The 20,682-nt window shown below is 38.7% G+C and overlaps 2 protein-coding genes and 1 long non-coding RNA gene across 12 annotated transcripts; all 3 read right to left on the reverse strand.

The window, feature by feature from the left end:
• Positions 1 to 445: 445 nt before the first annotated feature.
• On the reverse strand, positions 446 to 4,475 carry LOC133707138 (serine racemase). 4 transcript variants are annotated; one of them, XM_062132679.1, is made up of 7 exons: positions 3,206 to 4,475; positions 2,510 to 2,697; positions 2,280 to 2,394; positions 1,992 to 2,101; positions 1,425 to 1,501; positions 1,129 to 1,315; positions 446 to 977 (listed from the first exon to the last, which is right to left on the reverse strand). In XM_062132679.1, the coding sequence occupies exons 1-7, from the start codon at positions 3,278 to 3,280 to the stop codon at positions 731 to 733; spliced, it is 999 nt and encodes a 332-aa protein (XP_061988663.1). In that variant the 5' UTR covers positions 3,281 to 4,475; the 3' UTR covers positions 446 to 730. The 4 variants fall into 4 exon arrangements, with proteins under 4 accessions (XP_061988663.1, XP_061988660.1, XP_061988661.1 ...); XM_062132676.1 differs by having other exon boundaries at positions 1,992 to 2,222; positions 2,308 to 2,394; positions 3,206 to 4,470; XM_062132677.1 differs by having other exon boundaries at positions 1,992 to 2,222; positions 2,308 to 2,394; positions 2,510 to 2,693; positions 3,206 to 4,467.
• A 790-nt stretch (positions 4,476 to 5,265) lies between these two features.
• Positions 5,266 to 7,407, reverse strand: LOC133707137 (probable CoA ligase CCL9). Its single transcript, XM_062132675.1, has 4 exons — positions 7,129 to 7,407; positions 5,982 to 7,035; positions 5,765 to 5,868; positions 5,266 to 5,679 (listed from the first exon to the last, which is right to left on the reverse strand). Exons 1-4 carry the CDS (start codon positions 7,327 to 7,329, stop codon positions 5,461 to 5,463), a joined length of 1,578 nt encoding a protein of 525 aa, XP_061988659.1. The 5' UTR covers positions 7,330 to 7,407; the 3' UTR covers positions 5,266 to 5,460.
• Positions 7,408 to 14,700: 7,293 nt separating this feature from the next.
• Positions 14,701 to 17,967, reverse strand: LOC133742130 (uncharacterized). Of its 7 annotated transcripts, none has more exons than XR_009862371.1 (8): positions 17,664 to 17,967; positions 17,325 to 17,423; positions 16,919 to 16,991; positions 16,687 to 16,732; positions 16,502 to 16,590; positions 16,197 to 16,281; positions 15,210 to 15,267; positions 14,701 to 14,878 (listed from the first exon to the last, which is right to left on the reverse strand). It is a non-coding gene; the product is annotated as an uncharacterized LOC133742130 (long non-coding RNA). The 7 variants fall into 7 exon arrangements; XR_009862368.1 differs by having other exon boundaries at positions 17,660 to 17,967; XR_009862370.1 differs by lacking the exon at positions 17,325 to 17,423.
• Between the last annotated feature and the right edge of the window lie 2,715 nt (positions 17,968 to 20,682).

Genomic DNA, 20,682 nt, shown 5'->3' on the forward strand with positions numbered 1-20,682 from the left:
TTTAATATATAAATGGAGTTGGCTACCTCATTTATTTTGTTGCAAAACCATATAGTACATCAACTTGAAAAGCTCAGTATAGATTGAGTGGTAGACATACAATCAGTTTATAAGCTACATAGTAATTGAAGCATTCAATAACAGACTGAATGAGATATAGGATTGAACTAGGACAAGAAGAAGTAAAATTGCAAGAATTGTAGGCCTTTTCATGTAAGAACCAAGAAGCAAATCTTACAAGATATAGCTAGTGTGCAAGATTGGCTTGTCAGAAAGTCTCAGAATTGTATTGAATTTGAGTAAATGCAGAATCATATCAGTACAATATCTGTGATGTACTTTGTTCTGGTGTCTCCGAAATTGATCAGGACCAAGCTAAGCCCAGAAAGCTCATTAGTAGCTAGGCCTTCTTGTGATGTATAAATAGTAGAGTTAAGCTTGGCCCTTGAAGCCTCTAGCAAAACATGTGTTATATAAAGGTTTTTTTTATCAAACTGTGAAGGCAGGTAATCCTTAATTTTATAAGGCAGAGAGTATATTCAAACATATACCAAGACTCCCAAAAGGTAGCCTTAATTTCTGAGATTTTCTTTTTCCAGGTCTAAACAAATAATGAGAAGAAATAACAGCAGAAAAGAGAACAGCTAGTGACGTACCTAAAGGTTTTCATTATGACATGCTAGGAGAAAGTATCGGTATTGATGGAAAGAGAATTCGAAAACAAGAAAAGTTATTTTGTGTATGAATCCCATATGATGCCTAGATCAACATTACCTCCAGAAAGAATGATTCCTATATTGGTGCAATCCTTCCATGCAGGATTGTTCTTGAAACTATCAGATAAAACAGCTGCGAGGCCTATTGCTCCACTAGGTTCTACTGCAACCTTCAGAATCTCGTAACAGAGTTTCATTGCATTTATTATCTCCTTGTCCTCTACAGTTATAATGCCATCGACAAGATCTCTTACTATTGGCCTGGTCCAGTAGAAGATAGACCAAGTTAATGTATGGTAATTGCCAAGCATGTGTAGAAGTGCATTTAAGAACAAGTGAAGCAGGAATTTCATAAATGGCAAGCTGAAGATAAATTCTAATGACCCATTTGAATACTTAAAATTTCCTTTACCAGGTCAGATCTCCCAGAAAAGCTCGAAGTCCATCTGCTACAGTGTTGGTCTCAGACAATGTTATTATCCTTCCAGCTTCTTTGGATTGAGCTGCATCATTAGCTCCCTCGGGTTCAGCAGCAAAAACTCGAATGGCAGGATTGATGGACTTAGCAGCTAAAGCCACACCTGATATCAAGCCACCTCCTACATGTGTATATCTAACATGAGAAAACAAAGCTCACAAATCATCAACGAAAAAATATTAAAGAATGAACAATCATGAAATCTGGTGATTAAATGTATCAACACAAACCACTTATGGGAACTACAATAGCATCTAAATGTGGAACTTGTTGCTCCAGTAACTCCAATGATATGGTACCCTGGCCACTGCAAGAACAATTAAGTTACGTATGTTAGTATGTGGTGCTCTGCCACATAGTGTTAGTAGGAACTATAACAGTGTCTAGTGCATTCAACTACAAGAGATAAGTACTTATTTCGTTACTGTAATTGAGTTACTTAACTATTAGGAACTAATCTAGGTAATACTTGCTAAGAAGTAATCAGGGCATATCAGCAGTTTTGGTGTACTTGGTGACAATGTGCATATCAGCAGCTAGTACAACTAATCATAATACAGTCTTGATTTGGATATCCATAATGAAAACACAAATTCTCTCACTGCAAAGCAGCATGTTTGTATTGTCTTGATTTCGTTCAACACAGGAGAGTCTCATCAGACATCCAAACTTTCAATTACATATAGTGCAAAACAAGCTGATTGTTGTTCAAAATATTTCCACTTTCCCTAATCAAGATCCACAAAGTGCAAACATATGCAGTTAAAAAAAAAAACAACTAAAAGTCACTCTTGTACCTTATTATGCGCCTGTCATTGTAGGGATGTAGAAGAACTGCGCCAGTTTCTTGCAGTACCTTGGCTGCAGTACTTTCCCTCGACTGCATTGTTGGCTCACTCCAGATAACCTGGCCACCGTAACGCATGACATTCTCAACTTTGCATTTTGGAGCATTTTTCGGTATAACTATATATGCAGGAATACCCCGTAGTTTTGCAGCCAAAGACAATGCTGCAGCATGGTTACCACTAAATTGGGAGGAAAATATCAGGTGATAATCACATAAGCTAGTCAAAGAAAATGACCATCCAAAGAAAAGAGCCCGAAGAGAACCTGCTATGTGTTACAACCCCTTTAGCAGCCTGATCATCATCAAGTGAAAACACGGCATTGCAAGCGCCTCTGAATTTGAAAGCGCCACTGTATAACCACATAATAACAAGTATTATTATCCGAGGAAGCCTTAATGAAGACCAAACCTACTTGAGAAATATACATACTCACAAACATCATGAACTGCTAAATGGCTTCTCACCCCTTTTGGAAACATTCACATTTGAAAAACAGCTGTCTTCCTGAAAGAAGATTCAAAGTTTCAGAGGACAGGACTGGAGTTTCGTGTATGAACGGCTTGATGCGTGCCTGTGATTCCTTTATAGACGAAATATCAGCAGCATATTTTATCTCCCTCATTTGACTCTCTGCTTCCATCTTTAAGACTATCTTGATTTGAAACACAAATCAGAGAGAACTTTTAGCAACTCCTTAACAAAACCTGACAATGCTTTTAATACCAAACCTAAATCCCAACCTCTACAAGCAAAAGAAAGACATTTTGGGATTCTTATGATAATATTAGTTCAAAACTGCAACACAAATTAAATAGATACTCATAAAAGCTCAAAAATTTGTGATTGAATCCCCTAGTACACTCCAAATCATCGATTCTATACACAAATGAGCAAAAATGAATCACACCCATCAATTCTTGAACCATGCTGAGTTAGTACAGGTCCAGATGAGTGAAACCTCATTGGCCAAATGGGTATTCAAGATTATGCAATTCAACCTCTATCTCAAGCTTTAGTTTCACTTTCTTTCCAAGCAGTAAAGGGTTCAATGGGCTTTGCATACATTTTCCAAGTAGTTACAAAGCAAGAGTGAGCTATATGATTCATAATTCATCAAAGACAAAAACATTTTGAGAGAGTTTCAAATTTCAAGAACTTACAGTACAATCCAAGAGCCCAAATATCCCAGCTGATAATTTGGTCTGCTCTGCTATTTTCCCAGTTTTAAAGCTCATAGACCCGTTGGGGTTGGCAGGAATGTCAAAATAGGAAATGATTTACTTTCTATTCCTATTGTAGTGCCTTTTAACAGTGGGAAATGGAATGAGAATACCACTAGTGACTAGGTAATTATATTCATGCTTTATGAGAGAATTAATTTCCAGTTATATCTTATTTTTTTATTTCATTTTCAATATCTAATTACAACCAAACGACACTATTAAATGGAAATTGAAATTAATTTCCATTCCATACCATGATTTTCTGCCTTCTATGGTATTTCAATAACAGAGCAGCCAAAATACTCCGTCAACCGACAAATAAAACTGCGTCGTGGGCTAGAACAAAGTCCAGTACAAATTACAACTATAGGGATACAAGCCCAATTTTCCTCTGAAAAAGTATTTATCCATTTAAATAACTAGAGAAAACAAAAATACTTGGTATCCTAGTCATTCGCTAATTCCTTGTTTAAAGATATTTATTCTCCACTTTATATACTTAACCTGCTGAATTAGTTGATTAGAGAACGATTCTCTCCTCTTAGAAGAAGTTATAAGATAAGAGACTATGGATAGTCCACTATGCGCGCATGGGTGATGGGGGACTTTACGATTTTAGTCATGCTGTCTGCGTGGATATCTACTACACTACTTATTTAGAAAGTAAGTCACCCTAGTATATTAAACAAACGACATTTTGATGTAGCACCTAGAAACGACCACATTATTTAATAAAAGTTTCGTAAATGATTATGTTACTTTACCTGCTATAATACAGTTGTCATACACATGTATTTATTAAGATTTCTTTTTCATGTAGGACGATAACATATTCGAGCTTTAGACGTCATCCGACCTTTTATGCAACTCAAACTCTTAGTTCAGAATAAAATACCAATATCAAAATGATGATAGCAATTTTGATTGTTTAAGATTCCGTTTGAGATTGTTTCGCTTTAAAAAAAATCAGTTTTTGTTTAAAATTTTAGATTTTATTGTGTTTGGTAAATAAATGAAAAACAACTTTAATTGAAAGTTATACGTCACTGGCCCAGCAAATTTTAGAAGTAGCCCAGAGGCTGCTTTTAGAAGTTGATGTGGATCAAAACACGCTCTGAAGTTGTTTTATGTACTGACAGCATTTGAAAAAAAATATTATTTACCAAACACGAAGCTGTTTTAATTCACATTTGATTATTCTCACAACACAGCAGCAGCAGTTTTTTTAAAAAATCACAGCAATCCCAAACTAGCCCTAATAACCGAGAGAATATTCAGTTCACCGACATGTAGTTACACCAACAATAATGAACAGCTGAAAAACTTCAATTACATTTTTCTATTCTTAAAAAAATTTATCAGTAAATATCAATGACTGAAATGTGTTGGTTCACTTGTACAGCCAAAGCAAAGAAATAACTTAAGTAGGTCGATGATGGGATGGGGTGTGAGACAGAGGAAGTTGTAGGATTTCTTGTGGAAACAACAATGAGTTTTTTTTTTTTGGGTCTGAAAAACAACAATGAGTTGGGAAATGAAAAGAAAACAAGGTCGAAAAGCCAAACGGTTCTTGAGTCAGTGGAGAGCCCTCTGGCATTGGCCCATCATGATCTCACACCCAAAATGAATAAGGATTCAGAATAAGACTGATCCCTCTATTTTTCATCGAACACAAAAAGCTTCCTCAGTTCCATTTGGATGGATTCTCTTTCATATAGAAAACTCGAACATGGAGATCGACCTGGCAATACCTAAATACCTTTTCCCAACAAGTGTTATGGTTTGTATAAAAAAAAAAAAACTTGTGTTATGGTTTCGTCAACTAAAACCAAACCCAACTGTTATTAGAGAGAATCAAAGACAAATCGAGCAAGTAACCTTTGTCAATTTCTCTCAAAAAAAAAGAAAAAAAAAGAAAAGAAACCTTTGTCAACTTTCCTCGTCACCTCAACATTTTGGTCCAACAAGAACAAAATAGACACAAATAAGAACAAACAGAAACGAATACGCAACCAGTGAGGTGACAAAGACCCCCTCGGTATATGGCTTTATGTAACCATCCATGTGTTGAATTTCGAATCAACAGATTATACAACTAAAAAAAAAAAAAAAAATCCGAAAACCTAATGTAAACCATTAGAGATGTGTATGGAAGTAAAATGAAGCAGCCCTATATGTAATGTGCCTAGGAGTTAAGCACCAAACTTGGGAACCTTAGCAGTGGAGATTTGAGCAAGGAAATGCTCTGCCACAATGCGACGTTGGATCTTCCCTGTTGCAGTTTTCGGAACCGTGTCAGTGATGAACACTCTTTTGGGCACCTTGAAAGCTGCAAGATTCTTCTTGCAAAAACGCAGCACTTCTTCTTTGTCTATGCTTGAGCCTTTTCTTCGGATTATAGCACAGTTAATCTGCAAAGTAACGCACATTGCATTAGCATTAGCACATAAAGATAAGAGCTATAATGGCACGAAATGTAGCAACTAGCAAACCAACCTCTTCACCATATTTATCATCAGGCACTCCGAAACAAACTGCCTGAGCAATTTCGGGATGTGACAAGAGCACTGCGTCTACTTCAATTGGTGATATCTTCTCCCCTGAAAAATCATACCAAACAATTTCTTAGATGAAACACAGTACATTTTATAAACTAATAACAATGTGATATTCTAGGCATTTCATCCAACATGTTGTGTTGCGATTAAATTACCTCCACGGTTAATGAGCTCCTTGATCCGACCCACCAGGTGCAAGTACCCATCGGAGTCCAAAAACCCAACATCTCCTGTGTGGAACCACCCGAATGTGAAAGCCGCTTTGTTTGCTTCCGGGTTGTTCTTATACCATTTTGTCACATTAGGTCCTCTAATGCACACCTCGCCGCTGACGTCATTCGGCTGAACGACGCCGTTCTCGTTCAAGATGGCCAATTCCTGGCCCACGGGTATCCCGACGGACCCGGGTTTGTGCTCGCCGTCTTCGGGTAACGGGTTCGAACACATCAAATGGGACGCCTCCGTCATCGCGTAAGCCTCCAGCACCGGCGCGCCGAACGACTTCTCCAAACGCGTCAAAATTGACGGTGCCAGCGACGCGCTGCAGCTCCGGATAAACCGGAGCTTCGGGTAGGCCGGTTCGGGTTTGTTGGCGTGACGGTCGAGAATGATCTGGTGGATGGTGGGCACCGCAGTGTACCACGTGGCGTTGTATGCGAGCATGTCTGACCAGAACGTCGAAGCGGAGAATCGCCCCGCCGCCGGGAGCGTCACGGCGGCTCCGGCGGTGAGTGAACTCAGTAACCCGGCGATTAACCCGTGCACGTGAAACAACGGCAGGACGATCACCGTCGAGTCCGACTCGGTGAGTTTATAGACCGACCGGATGTTCCGAACCGACGAGGCCAGATTGAGCTGGGTCAGGGGAACCCCCTTGGGCCGGCTGGTGGTCCCCGACGTGTGGAGGAAGAGTGCCACGTCGGACGGGTCGTTAACGAGTTCCGAAACCGAGTCGCAACTCGGCTTGCCGGCGGTGGTGGTTGAAGACAGAGAAATATGTGCGGCGGAGTCGGGCAGCGACGCCGTCACGTAAGGGATGCTGAGCTTGGAAGCGGCGGTCAGAGCCGACTGAATTGGCTTCTCCGCCGTGATCAGAAGCTTCGACTCGGAGTCGGAGAGGTAGAACTCGAACTCCTCCGCCGTGTACGCCGCGTTCAGCGGCGCGGCGGTGGCTCGGCACCGTATCACCGCCAAGAACATCACCACAAACTGCAGAAAAAATAAAAAAACAATCAGAAACAATTTCAAAATTCTCGACTCAATTTTTTTTGTTATTAGATGTAACAGGAAATGTTAACGAACCTCAATTGTGTTGGGGAAGGTGAGAGCGACGGTGTCGTGGGGACCGATGCCGGCGGCGAGTAATTGAGAGGCGGCGTGCTCGACGAGCTCCTGTAATCGGGCATGGGTCAAGTCGAATTTGCCGGAAACGGAAATAGCGCGGCGGTTCGGGAATTCCGAGGCGACCTTCTTCAACAAACCGGTCAGGGTCGGGTTTTCCATTTTTCTTCGATTAAAAAAAAAACAAAAGGAAATAGAAAAATTTGCTACAATATTTGGGTTTGTAAGAGTGATAGAAGCGAGAAGTGAGGGGAAGGCTTATATATAATATATAGGATGTTCCGATGCGGTGGAGGGTGGAGCTAGGAAGGAGAGGAGTGACACGTGGCAGGCTTTTTGACGGGTCGGTTTGCGTGTGCGGGACCTCGGGAGGTGTGGTTCCACGTATGTGAAGGGAGTTGTCGTTTACCTTGACACGTCAAGATATCTGACAGGTGTCAGATTGCGTTGGGTCCCACTCCGTTGGGGAATGTGATGATGGATGATCTGGTGGTGGAATAGGAATATAGGATGGAGGGCAAATTCGGGTTCGTTTCTTCGACCTTTGCCAGGCCCATGGGACTTGCGTGATGCTTCAAGACTCCATTGTGGACTGGACTGTAGTAAGCTGCTCCTTCTGACTCGTTTTGAGACTTCAAACTTGACCATTTGGTGTGCCACAAAGAGAATGTTTGAGGAAAAGATGAGGTTGTAATTGAACGCGTGTACTCGTAATTAAGTAAGAAAATTATGTTTAGTGAAAATAAAACGATTCAAATTTTAAAATAGTTTTTTTCTTGATATAGAAAATAATTTTTACTGAAATATGGTGTAGTAAAAAATTGAAAAGCTAACGGTACAGAATTGTCTATATCAGAGAAATTTTGTAAATTCAACTCATGAATTAGCTACATAAAATTGTATTTGACTTTAGTATTGTCAAAGCGAAGATTTAGACCTTGATCATGGACAAATTGCCTCATTATGTTTCTTTTCAAAAGTCGAATGACATTATTGAAACATTATTGGTGGAGAAGAGACTTTTTATCTTACTTCTCTTGCTCCTCGATTGGAGCCATCCGTTTTTGTGGGGAGGGGAAGGGGATAGGCAGCTAAGCCCTTCAAGGATTGAAAAAGACTATTCAGCTCAATATCAACAGTAGTTTAATCTGGGGTTTATGTCCAAGATGTTAGATAGACAATGTCTGGAAGTTACCTCATCAGAGAAAGTTTAATCTTTTCTTCATATATGAATACCAAAGCTTTGAGGCTGCGAGGCATCAACAATTTTAAAAGGAGGCGGTGAGTAAGCACGAGCAACTCATCACTACCGATAATAGAATAAGAACATTAAAAAGATGGAAAGTTAACTGTACATTTATCAATATAGCAATATATCAAATAGACTTAGTTCAATACAAAGATTCTCAGACTGAAGTAAAACTCTTCTAATAATTATAAGCTTTTACTTAACCATGCCACTACATAAGAGTCGGCAATTGTTTCAACCTGTGGTGTGGCCTGGTGGCTAGGTAGTGTTGACTGTTGAGAATGTATACTGTCCTGTGTTGGTTTCCATTGGATTGCGGAAAGTTTTGAAGATGCCCAGACGGACTTCTAGTTAGTTAGAGCAACTTCCTTTGAAAGCCGTCTGTTAGTTGATTTAGGAAAAGTGAGCTCTTTTTTCACTCCAACAACATCCTTAAAGCATTTTAACTATATATTTTAGAAAATAAGTTGTTCTCCTATATTTACAGAAAAGTAGAACGACTATAAGAAATATATATGTATTTAAATAAACTACTCAGAGCTAAAAATTGTGAGAATGTTTTAAATACATATATATTTCTTATATCTATAACTAAATCTTCTAGACCGAGAATTAATCATACAAAAGAACTGCAGTAACCATGGCAAGAAGTTGATTTAGAATGCAGAGCTATGAGAGTTGTCCGTGCAAAGATTTGCTAGGATATCAGCCACAACATTTCTCTCCTTGGGAATGTGTCTCAGCTGAGCATAACTAAAAGTCTTCATTATTGACTTACAATTCTCCAGAAGATCTTCCCAAAGGGTGCAAAGTGGTGTCCTTATTCGTAAGGAAGGAAACAATCACAGTTGAGCCAGATTCGATTTCAATTTTCATAATCTTCACATTTAACGCCAGAAGAAGATCGACCATGGTAAAGACCCCGTGCCTCAGCTTGGAGCAGTATTACCTGGATTGTGGGTCGTAGCGGTGCGAATACGCGGTACGCTAATTACCTAGGTACGCGGTACGATAAGGGTAGGTTTCTGAATTTTATGCACTCTACTTTTATAATCAAACTCTTAAATTATTTTTAAGGATTGATTAAGTCATTAACCAATTAAAGAAAGTTTTAAATGCAAAGAAATAATCAAATGAATTTGTGTATGTCAACAACAATAATAGAAAGAATTTAATGACCAATGTATGAAAGAGAGGCAGATAATGCCTTTAAATTTGAATTAAATCGGTTAAACTTCTGCATATTCAATGAATGATGAAGGCAATCTAATCACGAAGAAGAAATCAATTTTCTTCAATAACAACAGAAGATAGATCCTAGGTAAACAATCGATTCAATATGAGATCGTTAAAGATGGCGATCTGGGTCACCAACGTACCACAATCGGGATCGACCGATCCGGAACGCGGGTCGCAGGGGAGAGGAGCGATCCCGGTAACTCTGGCTTGGAGAACCTCACCAGCACCTATATTGAGCATAAAAACACTAATCCACATAACAGAACAAGTTGTCACAACATTTAAAACGACGTACATACATTTTTCACCAAATAGAAACTTGGTTGATGCCAGACCAAACCATCTGGAAGACTCCAGCCTCCTTTTCTTTCAAAAGGCTCGGACGTACATTTCCTCTTGCATGTTAAAAATAGTTAAGCGTTCCAAAATGGCAGTAAAATATATACAATTTGCCTTACATCCATGATAGTTTGAAGCCTCTACTGAAAAGGAAGACGCGTTACACAAGAACAAGGCTCTATTTCCCAGATTGTTTACCTCCGAGAGAAACCAATTGTCATTACAAGGCGAAAACTTGTGAACTTGAAACTTTGTAATATCGAAATATGAGGAGCTTAATTGAAGTCCAAACCTGTAAAACAACCCTTCAGATTCTAACAAATAACACCTGTTACCACATATAAGCTCTCTTAGCACAATTGTAGCAACAACCCTAGTCTTTACTTGCTTAGAGTCTTCAATGTCGAAAATGACAACCTCGCAATTATCATTAACACCATAAAACTGACCCTGAAAGTAAGCTATGTCATGGTAGCCATCTTCATCTATCAAGCTCCATTCATTTCCGCAAAATGCCAATATGCCATGCTGATGAAGAACCATGATTTTGTAATCTGATGTGCAAGAAGGACTCGACGATGGGACAAACTTTATAATGGCATGACAGGGGCAAAGTCCAATATGTTCCAAGTTCTTTAAATTTCTCAGATTGATAATTACTTTGTCACGTCTAAAGGGATGCAACAAATTAACTTCAAATCTTCGGTTACAGTCATCAGCCATGCCAGAATGACAAACAAAGCTTTCCCTCAGCTTCTGACATAAAACTTGTAAATCTAATCTTTTGTCAGGCTGTAAAATTGGCGGGTGTTAGGTTTGTTGAGAATATGAATCTTGAGGACCTTGCCTATGATTTATAAGAATTTGGGTCAATTCAATCAATTCTCAATTGGTTTTGAATGTGAACTCCAGATTATTTTATTATGGTATTAGAGCTAGGTTATCCCGCGTGTGCATGCCTCGTGGCCACATGAGCTATGCGTCACCCAATATAAGTTGTCCACGTGTATGGCTTGAAAATTCGCTACACATGCGAGGCGTGTTGAGAATATAAATCTCACTTGAGAAAATGAGGACCTTAGAGCATCTCCAATGGTGGTGTCAAATCCACGTGGAGACCTCCAACAGCTAAAAAAGACATGTAAAACCACTCCAACCCATAGGTCTTATCTGACGTGTAAATGACATACTGATTGTACATACATGTACATTTACAAGCATAATTAGCTATAATGAGCTACGCTCATGGTACCGCCAGAGGTACCAATTCCCGCCAAAGGAATAACATACAGATACACAGCCAGGCGGGCTACAGCCTGGGCCTCGGATCACCCCCAGACCACCGCCGACGCGCCGCCACGCGCCGTGCCAAGATAGCATCAGAAGCTCCTGAAGCTGGGGACTGAAGCACATCAGTCCCACATCGAAAACAAGGAGAAGATCAGCCTCTTCCTCACCTATAAAAGGTTCTCTCCTCTCTCCTCATTAATTACGCATTTACTACTCATTTATTGTTATGCTGTCTGTATACTGACTTAGGCATCGGAGAAGTGAAGACCGCCCAACGCGGTCTCCCTCTGACGACCTGTCTTTCGTTTGACAGCTAGCAAAGATCACCATATCTGCAGAGTAGCGGTCCGCCTACCGGACCCGCGTTAAACGAAGGTTTGGCTACCGCCAGACTTTGAGCATTAACATTGATATGGGCTGTCAAATTAGACATGTTGATTTGGGTTGTCAAATTTAACAGAGGCAAAGGGAATTGTCTTTTATCTTTTATTGAGGAGAGAAATTTGCACTCCCATTTTTACATTAATCTCTTATTTGCTTTTTATAGTGATATTCTGCACTCCCCTTTGATTTTTTTATAGTATTTCCTCTCTAACTCTTATTTGCATTCCCAATTACCCTTAATCTCTCTATGGAAAGCAAACTGATATTGCTCTCCCAGTCTCCCTCTCAGTGTACGTTTTGATCCTCTCTCTCTGTATGTCACCTTCTTCCATTATCTTTGGTGAACCTGGGGTCCTGGGCCAAGGGAAGTGGTCAAATAAGATTGCAAGTTTTCCATAGAAACTCATCTCTCACCTACACAGAAAGCTTCAATAAAACTCAAAATTGGACCCAAAAATTCTGAAACTTACTCGTAGAGAAAGTAAAAGCCTATTGTTTTTATTCTTGCAAGGAGAAGATCTCCACCTACCCTACAAATCCCATAGCCAAAAAACGAAATCAGAAAACCATGCCAACAAAACATTAAAAAAAGACACAAACTGTCAGATACCCAAAACAAAAAAATCAAATTTCTACGACAAATCCCAATAACCTAGGAAATATTGATTTCCCAAAAGCACAATCAATAAGACTGCATGTTTCAAAAGGCTGGAAATTTTTAGTATTTAGATATGCAGAGTTCAATGATCATAAGACCCAAACACCACAAACACATTAGTTCCATATCAAAATCATGTAAAGAACAATACAGAGTTTTATACCTGAATAAGTAAAAGAAGCTGAGATGATTCAAAACTCCAGAATTGAACTCAATGCAAGCTACAGCAGCATGAAGCAGTCACAAAATGACAACCCACAAATTAATTCAACCCTATGATCAGATATCACAGAAGATGATAAAGATTCAGCCCTCTGACCTGAAATTAGTGACCCCCAAATATTTGTTGTTCGATGAAAATCCCAATTCAAATTCCAACAGCACCAAACACTAATCAACCTCATTTTCTGCGCGGTAGAGGAAAGGAGAGACACATGTGAAGCCGAGAATTAGGTGGTGGCTCAGTAGACCAACATGTGGCAGGGGCAAATGAGTGTAATTTGATTGAGCATAAGGGGTACAATGGTCCAAGTACTATTCATTCCTTTCCCGTGCTTTAGAGCATCTCCAACAGTGTAGGTACCTTTATAGCAAAAAATAGCTAAAAATAGAATATAAGTAGTTTACTTATTGAGTTCTGTTCTAGCAGACTACCTAAATCTAAAGTTAAATTTAAATTTTGGTTAAATTCTCTCTCCTCTCTAGCTAAATATAGCTAGGGTTTTCAGTTAAAGTTAAATTTAGCTTTTGTTTAGCTAATTTGTTGGGATCAAACTTAGCCTAAATTGAGTTAAATTTTAAAAAAAAAAATTTGAAATAACTATTCTATGGGAGATGCTCTTAGAATAGAGAATTTGATTACATATACATAGGAATTAATCATACATACCAACATTTTGTCGCAGTTTTCGATTGTCACATGTGCACTCATTACATCAGATTTCATTTAAGGGAAATTAATCTTTAAATGAATACTAATGTTATAGGATTCGATCTATGAAATAAGCCTTGTTCAGCACCTGATCTCTTAGCATTATTCAATACTAGCCTTCTACATACATGCTCTGCATGTGGGCATGTGTTATAGTTTTTGTTTTTTATTTGAGAAAATAAAAAAGAAAAGAATTGAATAAAAGCAGTTATTGTAGAGAGAGATAGTGAGAGATGGGATAATTTTATTTTTTATTAAAAAAAAAAACATATATTTTGTAATTGTCGTATTTATCCTTGTGATTTAATTTATTCTCAAAGTATTTTAATCTTTTAGGGTTATTTCTATCAAAATTTTAAATTTTGGCTAACAAATCTTATTCTCTTAATAATAGTATAGATAAAGACAAATATTCAACACTATTTCTCTCACTTTTTTCTTGTATTGTTATTTATAAGTATATGTTTTAGAGAAACGGGAATTGAGAGAAAATTGCTGTGTATTCTCATTGATAATAGGGGCCTCTTTATATAGAGGATTACAATGCATAGAATCTGAATCGTACAAGGAAAGATAATCATACATTGAATGGGATATCTCTAAGATTCTCCGAGAGTATCTCTAGTTAATAACTCTATTACCACTAGGTCAAGTAACCTAGAGTTTGGGCCAGACACAATTTGGATTTACTTAAACACTCCCCCTTGTGTCGCCCAAACGTGATGCTTCTCTCGTTGCCTCGTTAAAAACCTTGCCGAGTAACAAAAACCCTATGGGACAAAAATAACCTCGGTCGAAGGAGAAAAAGAGCACAACACACCTTTCACGTTTCGAGACCATACATGTAGACATCTCCCCCTGATGTTTGCATCTCCCCTTGATGACTACGGTCATGGGAGTTCGGATAACTTCCTCAAACGATGCTACCAACATGTTCCTCGAAAGTGGAATTTAGGCAATGACTTAGTGAGCAAGCCTGCCACATTGTCCTCAGATTGAACCTAGTTCGCTTTGATCTCGAGGAGAGTTTGTTGTTGCTGATTATCCTTGGTGTTGTCGCTTTTGATGTAACCTTGCTTCATTCACTACTACAGAAAATAGATTTAAGGACGTTCGAAAAATGTCCTAAAAAACTTTAGATGACACGTTAAAAAAACGTCATCTATCAAGGAGTCATAGTAAGTCATCTTTTAGGACGTTGAAAAAACGTCCTTAAATGTGTACAAGGACACTGAAAAAGCGTCCTTGTTTCTATTAATAAACGTCATCTAATGTCTACAAGGACACTAGAAAAACGTCCTTATAACTGAAAAGAGTGTCATCTAATATCTATAAGGACACTAGAAAAACGTCATAGTATCTCATAAAAACATCCTTAAACATATATGAAGACGAAGAAAATACGTCCTTGTATCTTTTCCATGACACAAAAAAAATATTCAAATCTGCAAATTTACACATGATTACTAACCAAAATTATATATCAACATCCAAAGTACAATATCAATGAGCATAGATTTATTTTCCCAAGTTCACTAAACTAAAATTTACAATCTAATCTAACTACAACTTCGCTCAATCCACATCACATTCATCATGAGCATCATGAGTTTGTCTTGAACTGCAATATCAAATAAAAGTATATTAATTAAAGAATGATAACCAGTGTGAACATAAGCCTTCTCAATCAAAACTGATATTCTTACTCTCAAATAGAACTGAAGTACATGTATTCCAAAGATTTAAATCAGCATATTAATGGAAACTAGCATATGTGAGCCAAACTACAGGAAAGCTAGAATATTAAATAATAAGGTCTACGTGAGAGATGCAAGCCAACAATGTCATAAGTATGTCTATTATCGCTAACAACTAAGTCCCAGGCAATAGACTCATGAATTCTATGAGTTCAGATATGAAATTTTCGTAATTTTCGGTTCATAGGTTCTTACCTTACTTTCTCTAAAAATCTTGGACCACATTAGAGCTAGTTGGATCTCCAAGTATCACCTGAAATATCCATAACGTATTTTCAGTTCACAATTCTTAAAAAATTCAGGGTACTAAATTGATAGCTCCACAATCACATTGGTCAACTAACTAAGCTTTATGAAATCAGAAACAAAAAAGAGAGTTGGTTAGTTAACTAATGATGACACAATTGATCAAACTAAGAAATAAGTGTAGATTTATATGAATCTGTTCATAAAAGTGTGACTAAGAGCATAAACCACCCCCTGAAGCAGCATCTCCTATATGGCTGATCTATGTTCCTTAAAGTAGCATTTACAAGTTTAGCACATTCAAATCTTCTTAACAGGATATATTCCACCACAGAAGCCAACTTAGTATACACTATAGATTTCTGCATAACCCACCAAGTATTCACTTGACAAATGGAGAAAAACCATGCTCACAGTCCCTCAGACCCATAGACAAAGATGAATTATAATGGTAACACCGAGAGCAGAGAAACTGGGGTTTAAGGATGGTAAACCAAACCAAAAAAGAATCAAAACCCATAACACCGAGAACAGAATTGTTGATATCCTATAAGCAATCCAAAATTGAGAGGATGAAAAAAGTTGCAGACACAACAAAATCGAATGTGTGACAGTAGGTGGGAAGAAATAGCAAGGAAAAGCATAGTACAGTAAATAATAACAACAAAGAATGCAGCTACAATATATATGCATAGGCATACATGGGTCATGCAAACCATTTTAAGCTTCCTAACATAACAAAGCTTCTCAGTTTCAATGTCTTGGAATACACCACAAAAATGTGAAAGAAAAAAAAAAAGGGAATTTAAGCATTATCTTACTCTCCGGGAACATAAGTATTAGGAAACCATTAATTAGCAGGTTTCAAATCCATGTTACATAATATATAAACCCTTAAAGAAAAGTTCAAAGGTTCAGGTATGAGAGAGCACTAACCAATAAAATAGTTGCTACTTGATGTCCAAAGTTCTTCTTCTCTACTCCCAAAGTTGCATTGTACGCCAAACTTTCATTCCCAGTACTACAACATATAATATTGCAGCAAGTAAGCATCTGAGTATATGAATACTTGATCATTCACTTAAACTCATAGACATAGGAGTATTTGCAATGAATTACATTATAAAGTCATGAACACTACACAAATCAGCAAATTAAGTTTCAAGTTTTTAACTTGTAAAGCTATAATTCAACTTACTAGAGAAACGTAAGTTCAGCAAAGAGGAAAAAGAGGGACTTACATAAGTTGCTCAATCTAAACCCAAATCATCCCGACTTATCCACCGACCGCCCATACGTCTGTTTTTTCGTACCTCACAGGTGATTCACCCTAAAATTATCCCATTAACTCAAGTTTCTAACCAAAATTGAAAAAGTTATCAAAGAACTAAATAGAAAATAGACGAATTAGTGAAGAAACAAGTACCTGAAAACAGATAGCACTATCAACATAATAGCTCTTTTGGTTAAACCTGCTATGAATCAAAGAAAGTAAAACAATATAGTCAAACTTAAAAATATATATACACACACGCACACACACCAAGAGTTTCAACTACTAGAGCGAGAAAAAACAATCTAACAATTCAAAAAACAATTAATGAATCATTTGTAGCAAACTAGGAAATTCCTTTGACATGTTTAAGAAAGCACTCGACCTCAGTGGCAGTCCAAATAAGCACTTATAGCGGACTGTTTTGCATCCAAAAGCTTCACCTTATCCCTTTGTCCCTGTCCAAGTGAATCACCAAAGCCAAAAGCTAATACACAGTTTGCATATTCATTGGAAGTATTTAATCTACAATGCTAAAACACTTGTGTTAAAAACAAGAGCCCCTTGCAAGAATACCAAGTAGGGTCACAGCAGCCAAGATGACCAAGCCAATAACACCAACAATAAGCATTCTTACACAGTTGGTATAAAATTCAAATTGTTCAACAACTCACTTAATTATGCCCATGAATTGAATATAGGTGTTATGACTTTAGACATGTATTGTGTAAAGTTTGATAAATGAAACATAAAATCATAGGACAATCAAACAAAGAACTCAGATGACTAACATTCATTCTTAATTCACTTCTATTTCACGGACCCAAAGAGTATCGATCTGTTGGCAATGAAAAAAAATTTCCCCACTCCTTTTTGGCCCCTGAGCAGAACTGTAGATGGAAAAGAATAAAATAAATAAATAAAATAAAATAGAGAAATCAAAGAACCTGAGGAAAGCTCTTAAATCAAACTCAGAATTCCAAATCTCAGCTCCCAAATTTTTATCAAACCTCAAATCAAGACATGACTATAAAGAACAGATCTAGAACACGGATTACAAAACCTATATCAGAGAGATACTGTAGATCTGCGAGGTAGATTTGTGCAAAAGATGAGAGAATGTGACCTACGCCTGCCGAATCGAGTATGAGATCTTGCCCTTCACTAGGTTGCAGTTGATCACATGGCAGAGGTCCGCTTAGCGGTGGTGCGTGGTGATGAAGCGGAAGACTATGTGCTCGGGACACTTTGGTGAATGATAGAGCAGACGCCATCGATGAAGCCACGGTGAGTCCAAGGTCGATTTGGAGTGCTTGTGGATGATGGGTCTGTAGCGATGTGAATGATGGAGGGGTTGTGGCGATGAGAGGGAGATGAGAGAAGGTTCGATTTGGAGGAGCTCAGTCTTTTTTTTTTTTTTTTGCTCTGAAGAGAGAGAGAGCTCAGAGAACGTGAAAAGCAATTGCAGATTTTTTTTTGTTGGAGAAAGAAGCAGCTAAAAACAGAAAAAACCTCCCGTGTTAAAAAATCCTACGTCGCTAATGAGTTACAAGGACAGCCAAAGAAAAAAACGTCTTTGAATCTTTGGGCCAGGTGTCTACGAAGCCCAATTTTGTAGTAGTGATTTGTTCAAAACAAGAAGCATTAACCTAAATGCTCGTAGGCTCATCTGTGGTAGACTTCAAACCACAATTTTTCGAACATGCGTAATTATGGATCCAATCCATATACATTCACAAACCACTTCGTGAAGAGTAATGATCTCTGCATTGTTTGAAGACATAGAGACTAGGGTCTGTTCTGTAGACCTCCAAGATATCACGGTCTTTATCCATGGTGAACACTTAACCAGTTTGGGCATTACCTTTGTATGGGTCAGAGAGATACCCAATATCAGCAAAACCTTCCAAAACACATATCGTTTTGGGATGGGGATAGTGGACGCAGGCCAGTATTGGCGGTGTTCCTGGTGTGTGATGGGTCCGAATCCATCATCTCTCTGTAGGGATAGAACAAGCCCATATCAATAGTACATCTCAAGTACTGAAAGATATCTTTTACACCAATCTAATGGCGTCGCGTTGGCGCAAAGCTATATCTAGCTAACAAGTTCATGACAAATGAGATGTCTGGTCTTGTGCATTGAGCTAAGTACAATAATGCGCCTATTGTACTTATGTAGGGCACTTCCGCCTCTAGCACATCTTCGCCATCATCCTTCGAACGAAGAGGATCCTTTTTAGGATCAAGACTACGGACGATCATGGGGGTGCTTGGAGGCTTGACCTTGTTAAAATGCCTAAGCATCTATCAACACGATGCTCAAGTTCCAAACCGAGACATAATCGTGTTTTCCCAAAATCCTTCATCTCAAACTCGGATTTCAAGTGTTTAGCGGTTTCCCTTAACTCTTTAAGGGCTTCTAATGAAGATCATGTCAAACATAAACCGCGATAGAATCCGAAACTTGTTATGGAAACGCGCGGACATATCCCTTCCCAATCAAGTAGTCACTTTAGTAAGCGTTTCAATCTTATTGCAAACGCGCTCCGTGGTCTAGAGCCATTTGACTTGGGTAAATGAAGTCCACCATGAACCTTCATGTATATTCAGTATCTAGATCCCCATAGAGATACGTAGTGACCACATTCGTAAGCTGCATGATCAATTATTTGGAAACTACCAAACTGACAGGGTGGTGGAGTGCAATGACATCCATTACGAGAGAATATATCTCATCATAGTCGATTCCAGGACGTTTTGTGAGAAGCCTTGCACCATAAGGCGAGATTACCATCTCTTTTTCTCATCACGCTTTCTAATGACCCATTAGTCAATAGGTTTTATGTTAGGAGGTGTTAGCATCACTGGCTCAAAAAACCTTCCTCTTCGTTAGAGAATTCAACTTAAACTGGATCGCATCTTTCCATTTAGGCCAAATTTCTCTGCGTTGGCATTCATTCATCAACGGAGGGTGGTTCGATATCATCAGACTCAACAAACTCATGCGCAACGAAATGCGTGACTACATCATCAATTATGATGGAGTTTCTATCCCACGTCTCATGTACACTAGTGTAATTTTCAAATAGCTCTATATTCTCAGGAATAGATTCTGAAATTGAGGCGTCCCCCAACAGTAACCTTAATCCAGAAGATTCTCATGAGACGGATTTTGAGTGTCAATGATTAAAGGATTGGATTGTGCCAAAGTATCCTTCGAACCCACGGGCCTCCCACGCGTCCTAGCTGGGGCCATGGCCTATAACGCCAGAGTGCCACTCTCTTTGGCGTTGGAGCCATGCCTACCTCCGTGTAGGGTAGCGTTATGTCATCTCGTAGGAACGTCCATCCTTGCAGGCATGTTTGCAGCATATATGTGTGATCTCGTCACTTTAACGAGGAACGAGACGAGACATAGTGGGGATAGACCACGACAATTCATGTCGTTCCTGCTGAACATTCGTGTTCTTATCTTCCCCTAACGACGGGAAGACTGTCTCATCAAAATGACATCAGCAAATAGTGGTAAGCAGATCGCCTAGCAAGGGCATTAAGTAGCGGACGATTGTTGGAATCTCAAATCCAACGTAGTTGCCCATTCGTCTGTAAGGACCCATAGAGTGCTGTGGCGGTGAAATTGGCACATAAATAGCACACTCAAAGATGCGTAAGTATGATACTTGTACCCAGTCACTAGCTATAACGCAGAGGGAGATTGAGTGGCGGTGGGTCGTAGACGAATTAGCATAGCTGCATGAGATATGACATCACTCCAAGCGGATATTAGGAGATTGGTGCGCATTACCAATGTCCGGACTACCATCGTAGTCGTTTCCGCGAGACCATTTGGGTGTGCTCATGGGAATATGATGTCCAACATTAGTCTCATTGCAATAACTATCGAAAGTCTTCGATGTAAACTCTCTAGCATAGTCAAATCCAATTGACTGAATAGGATGATTCGGGGAGTGAGCCCGTTGTCATATGATATGTGCTTGGAGTATAGCATAAGCAGCATTACAAGTGGACAATAGCACAACACGTGACCAGCGTGTTTGCGTGTCAACAAACATTATGAGATATTTAAACGTCCGCAAGTTGGTTGAATCAGTCCATAGAATCCCCATGGATTCTATGTAAGAACAG

The sequence above is a fragment of the Rosa rugosa genome, chromosome 4, assembly GCF_958449725.1.
Source record: "Rosa rugosa chromosome 4, drRosRugo1.1, whole genome shotgun sequence".
NCBI lineage: Eukaryota > Viridiplantae > Streptophyta > Magnoliopsida > Rosales > Rosaceae > Rosa > Rosa rugosa.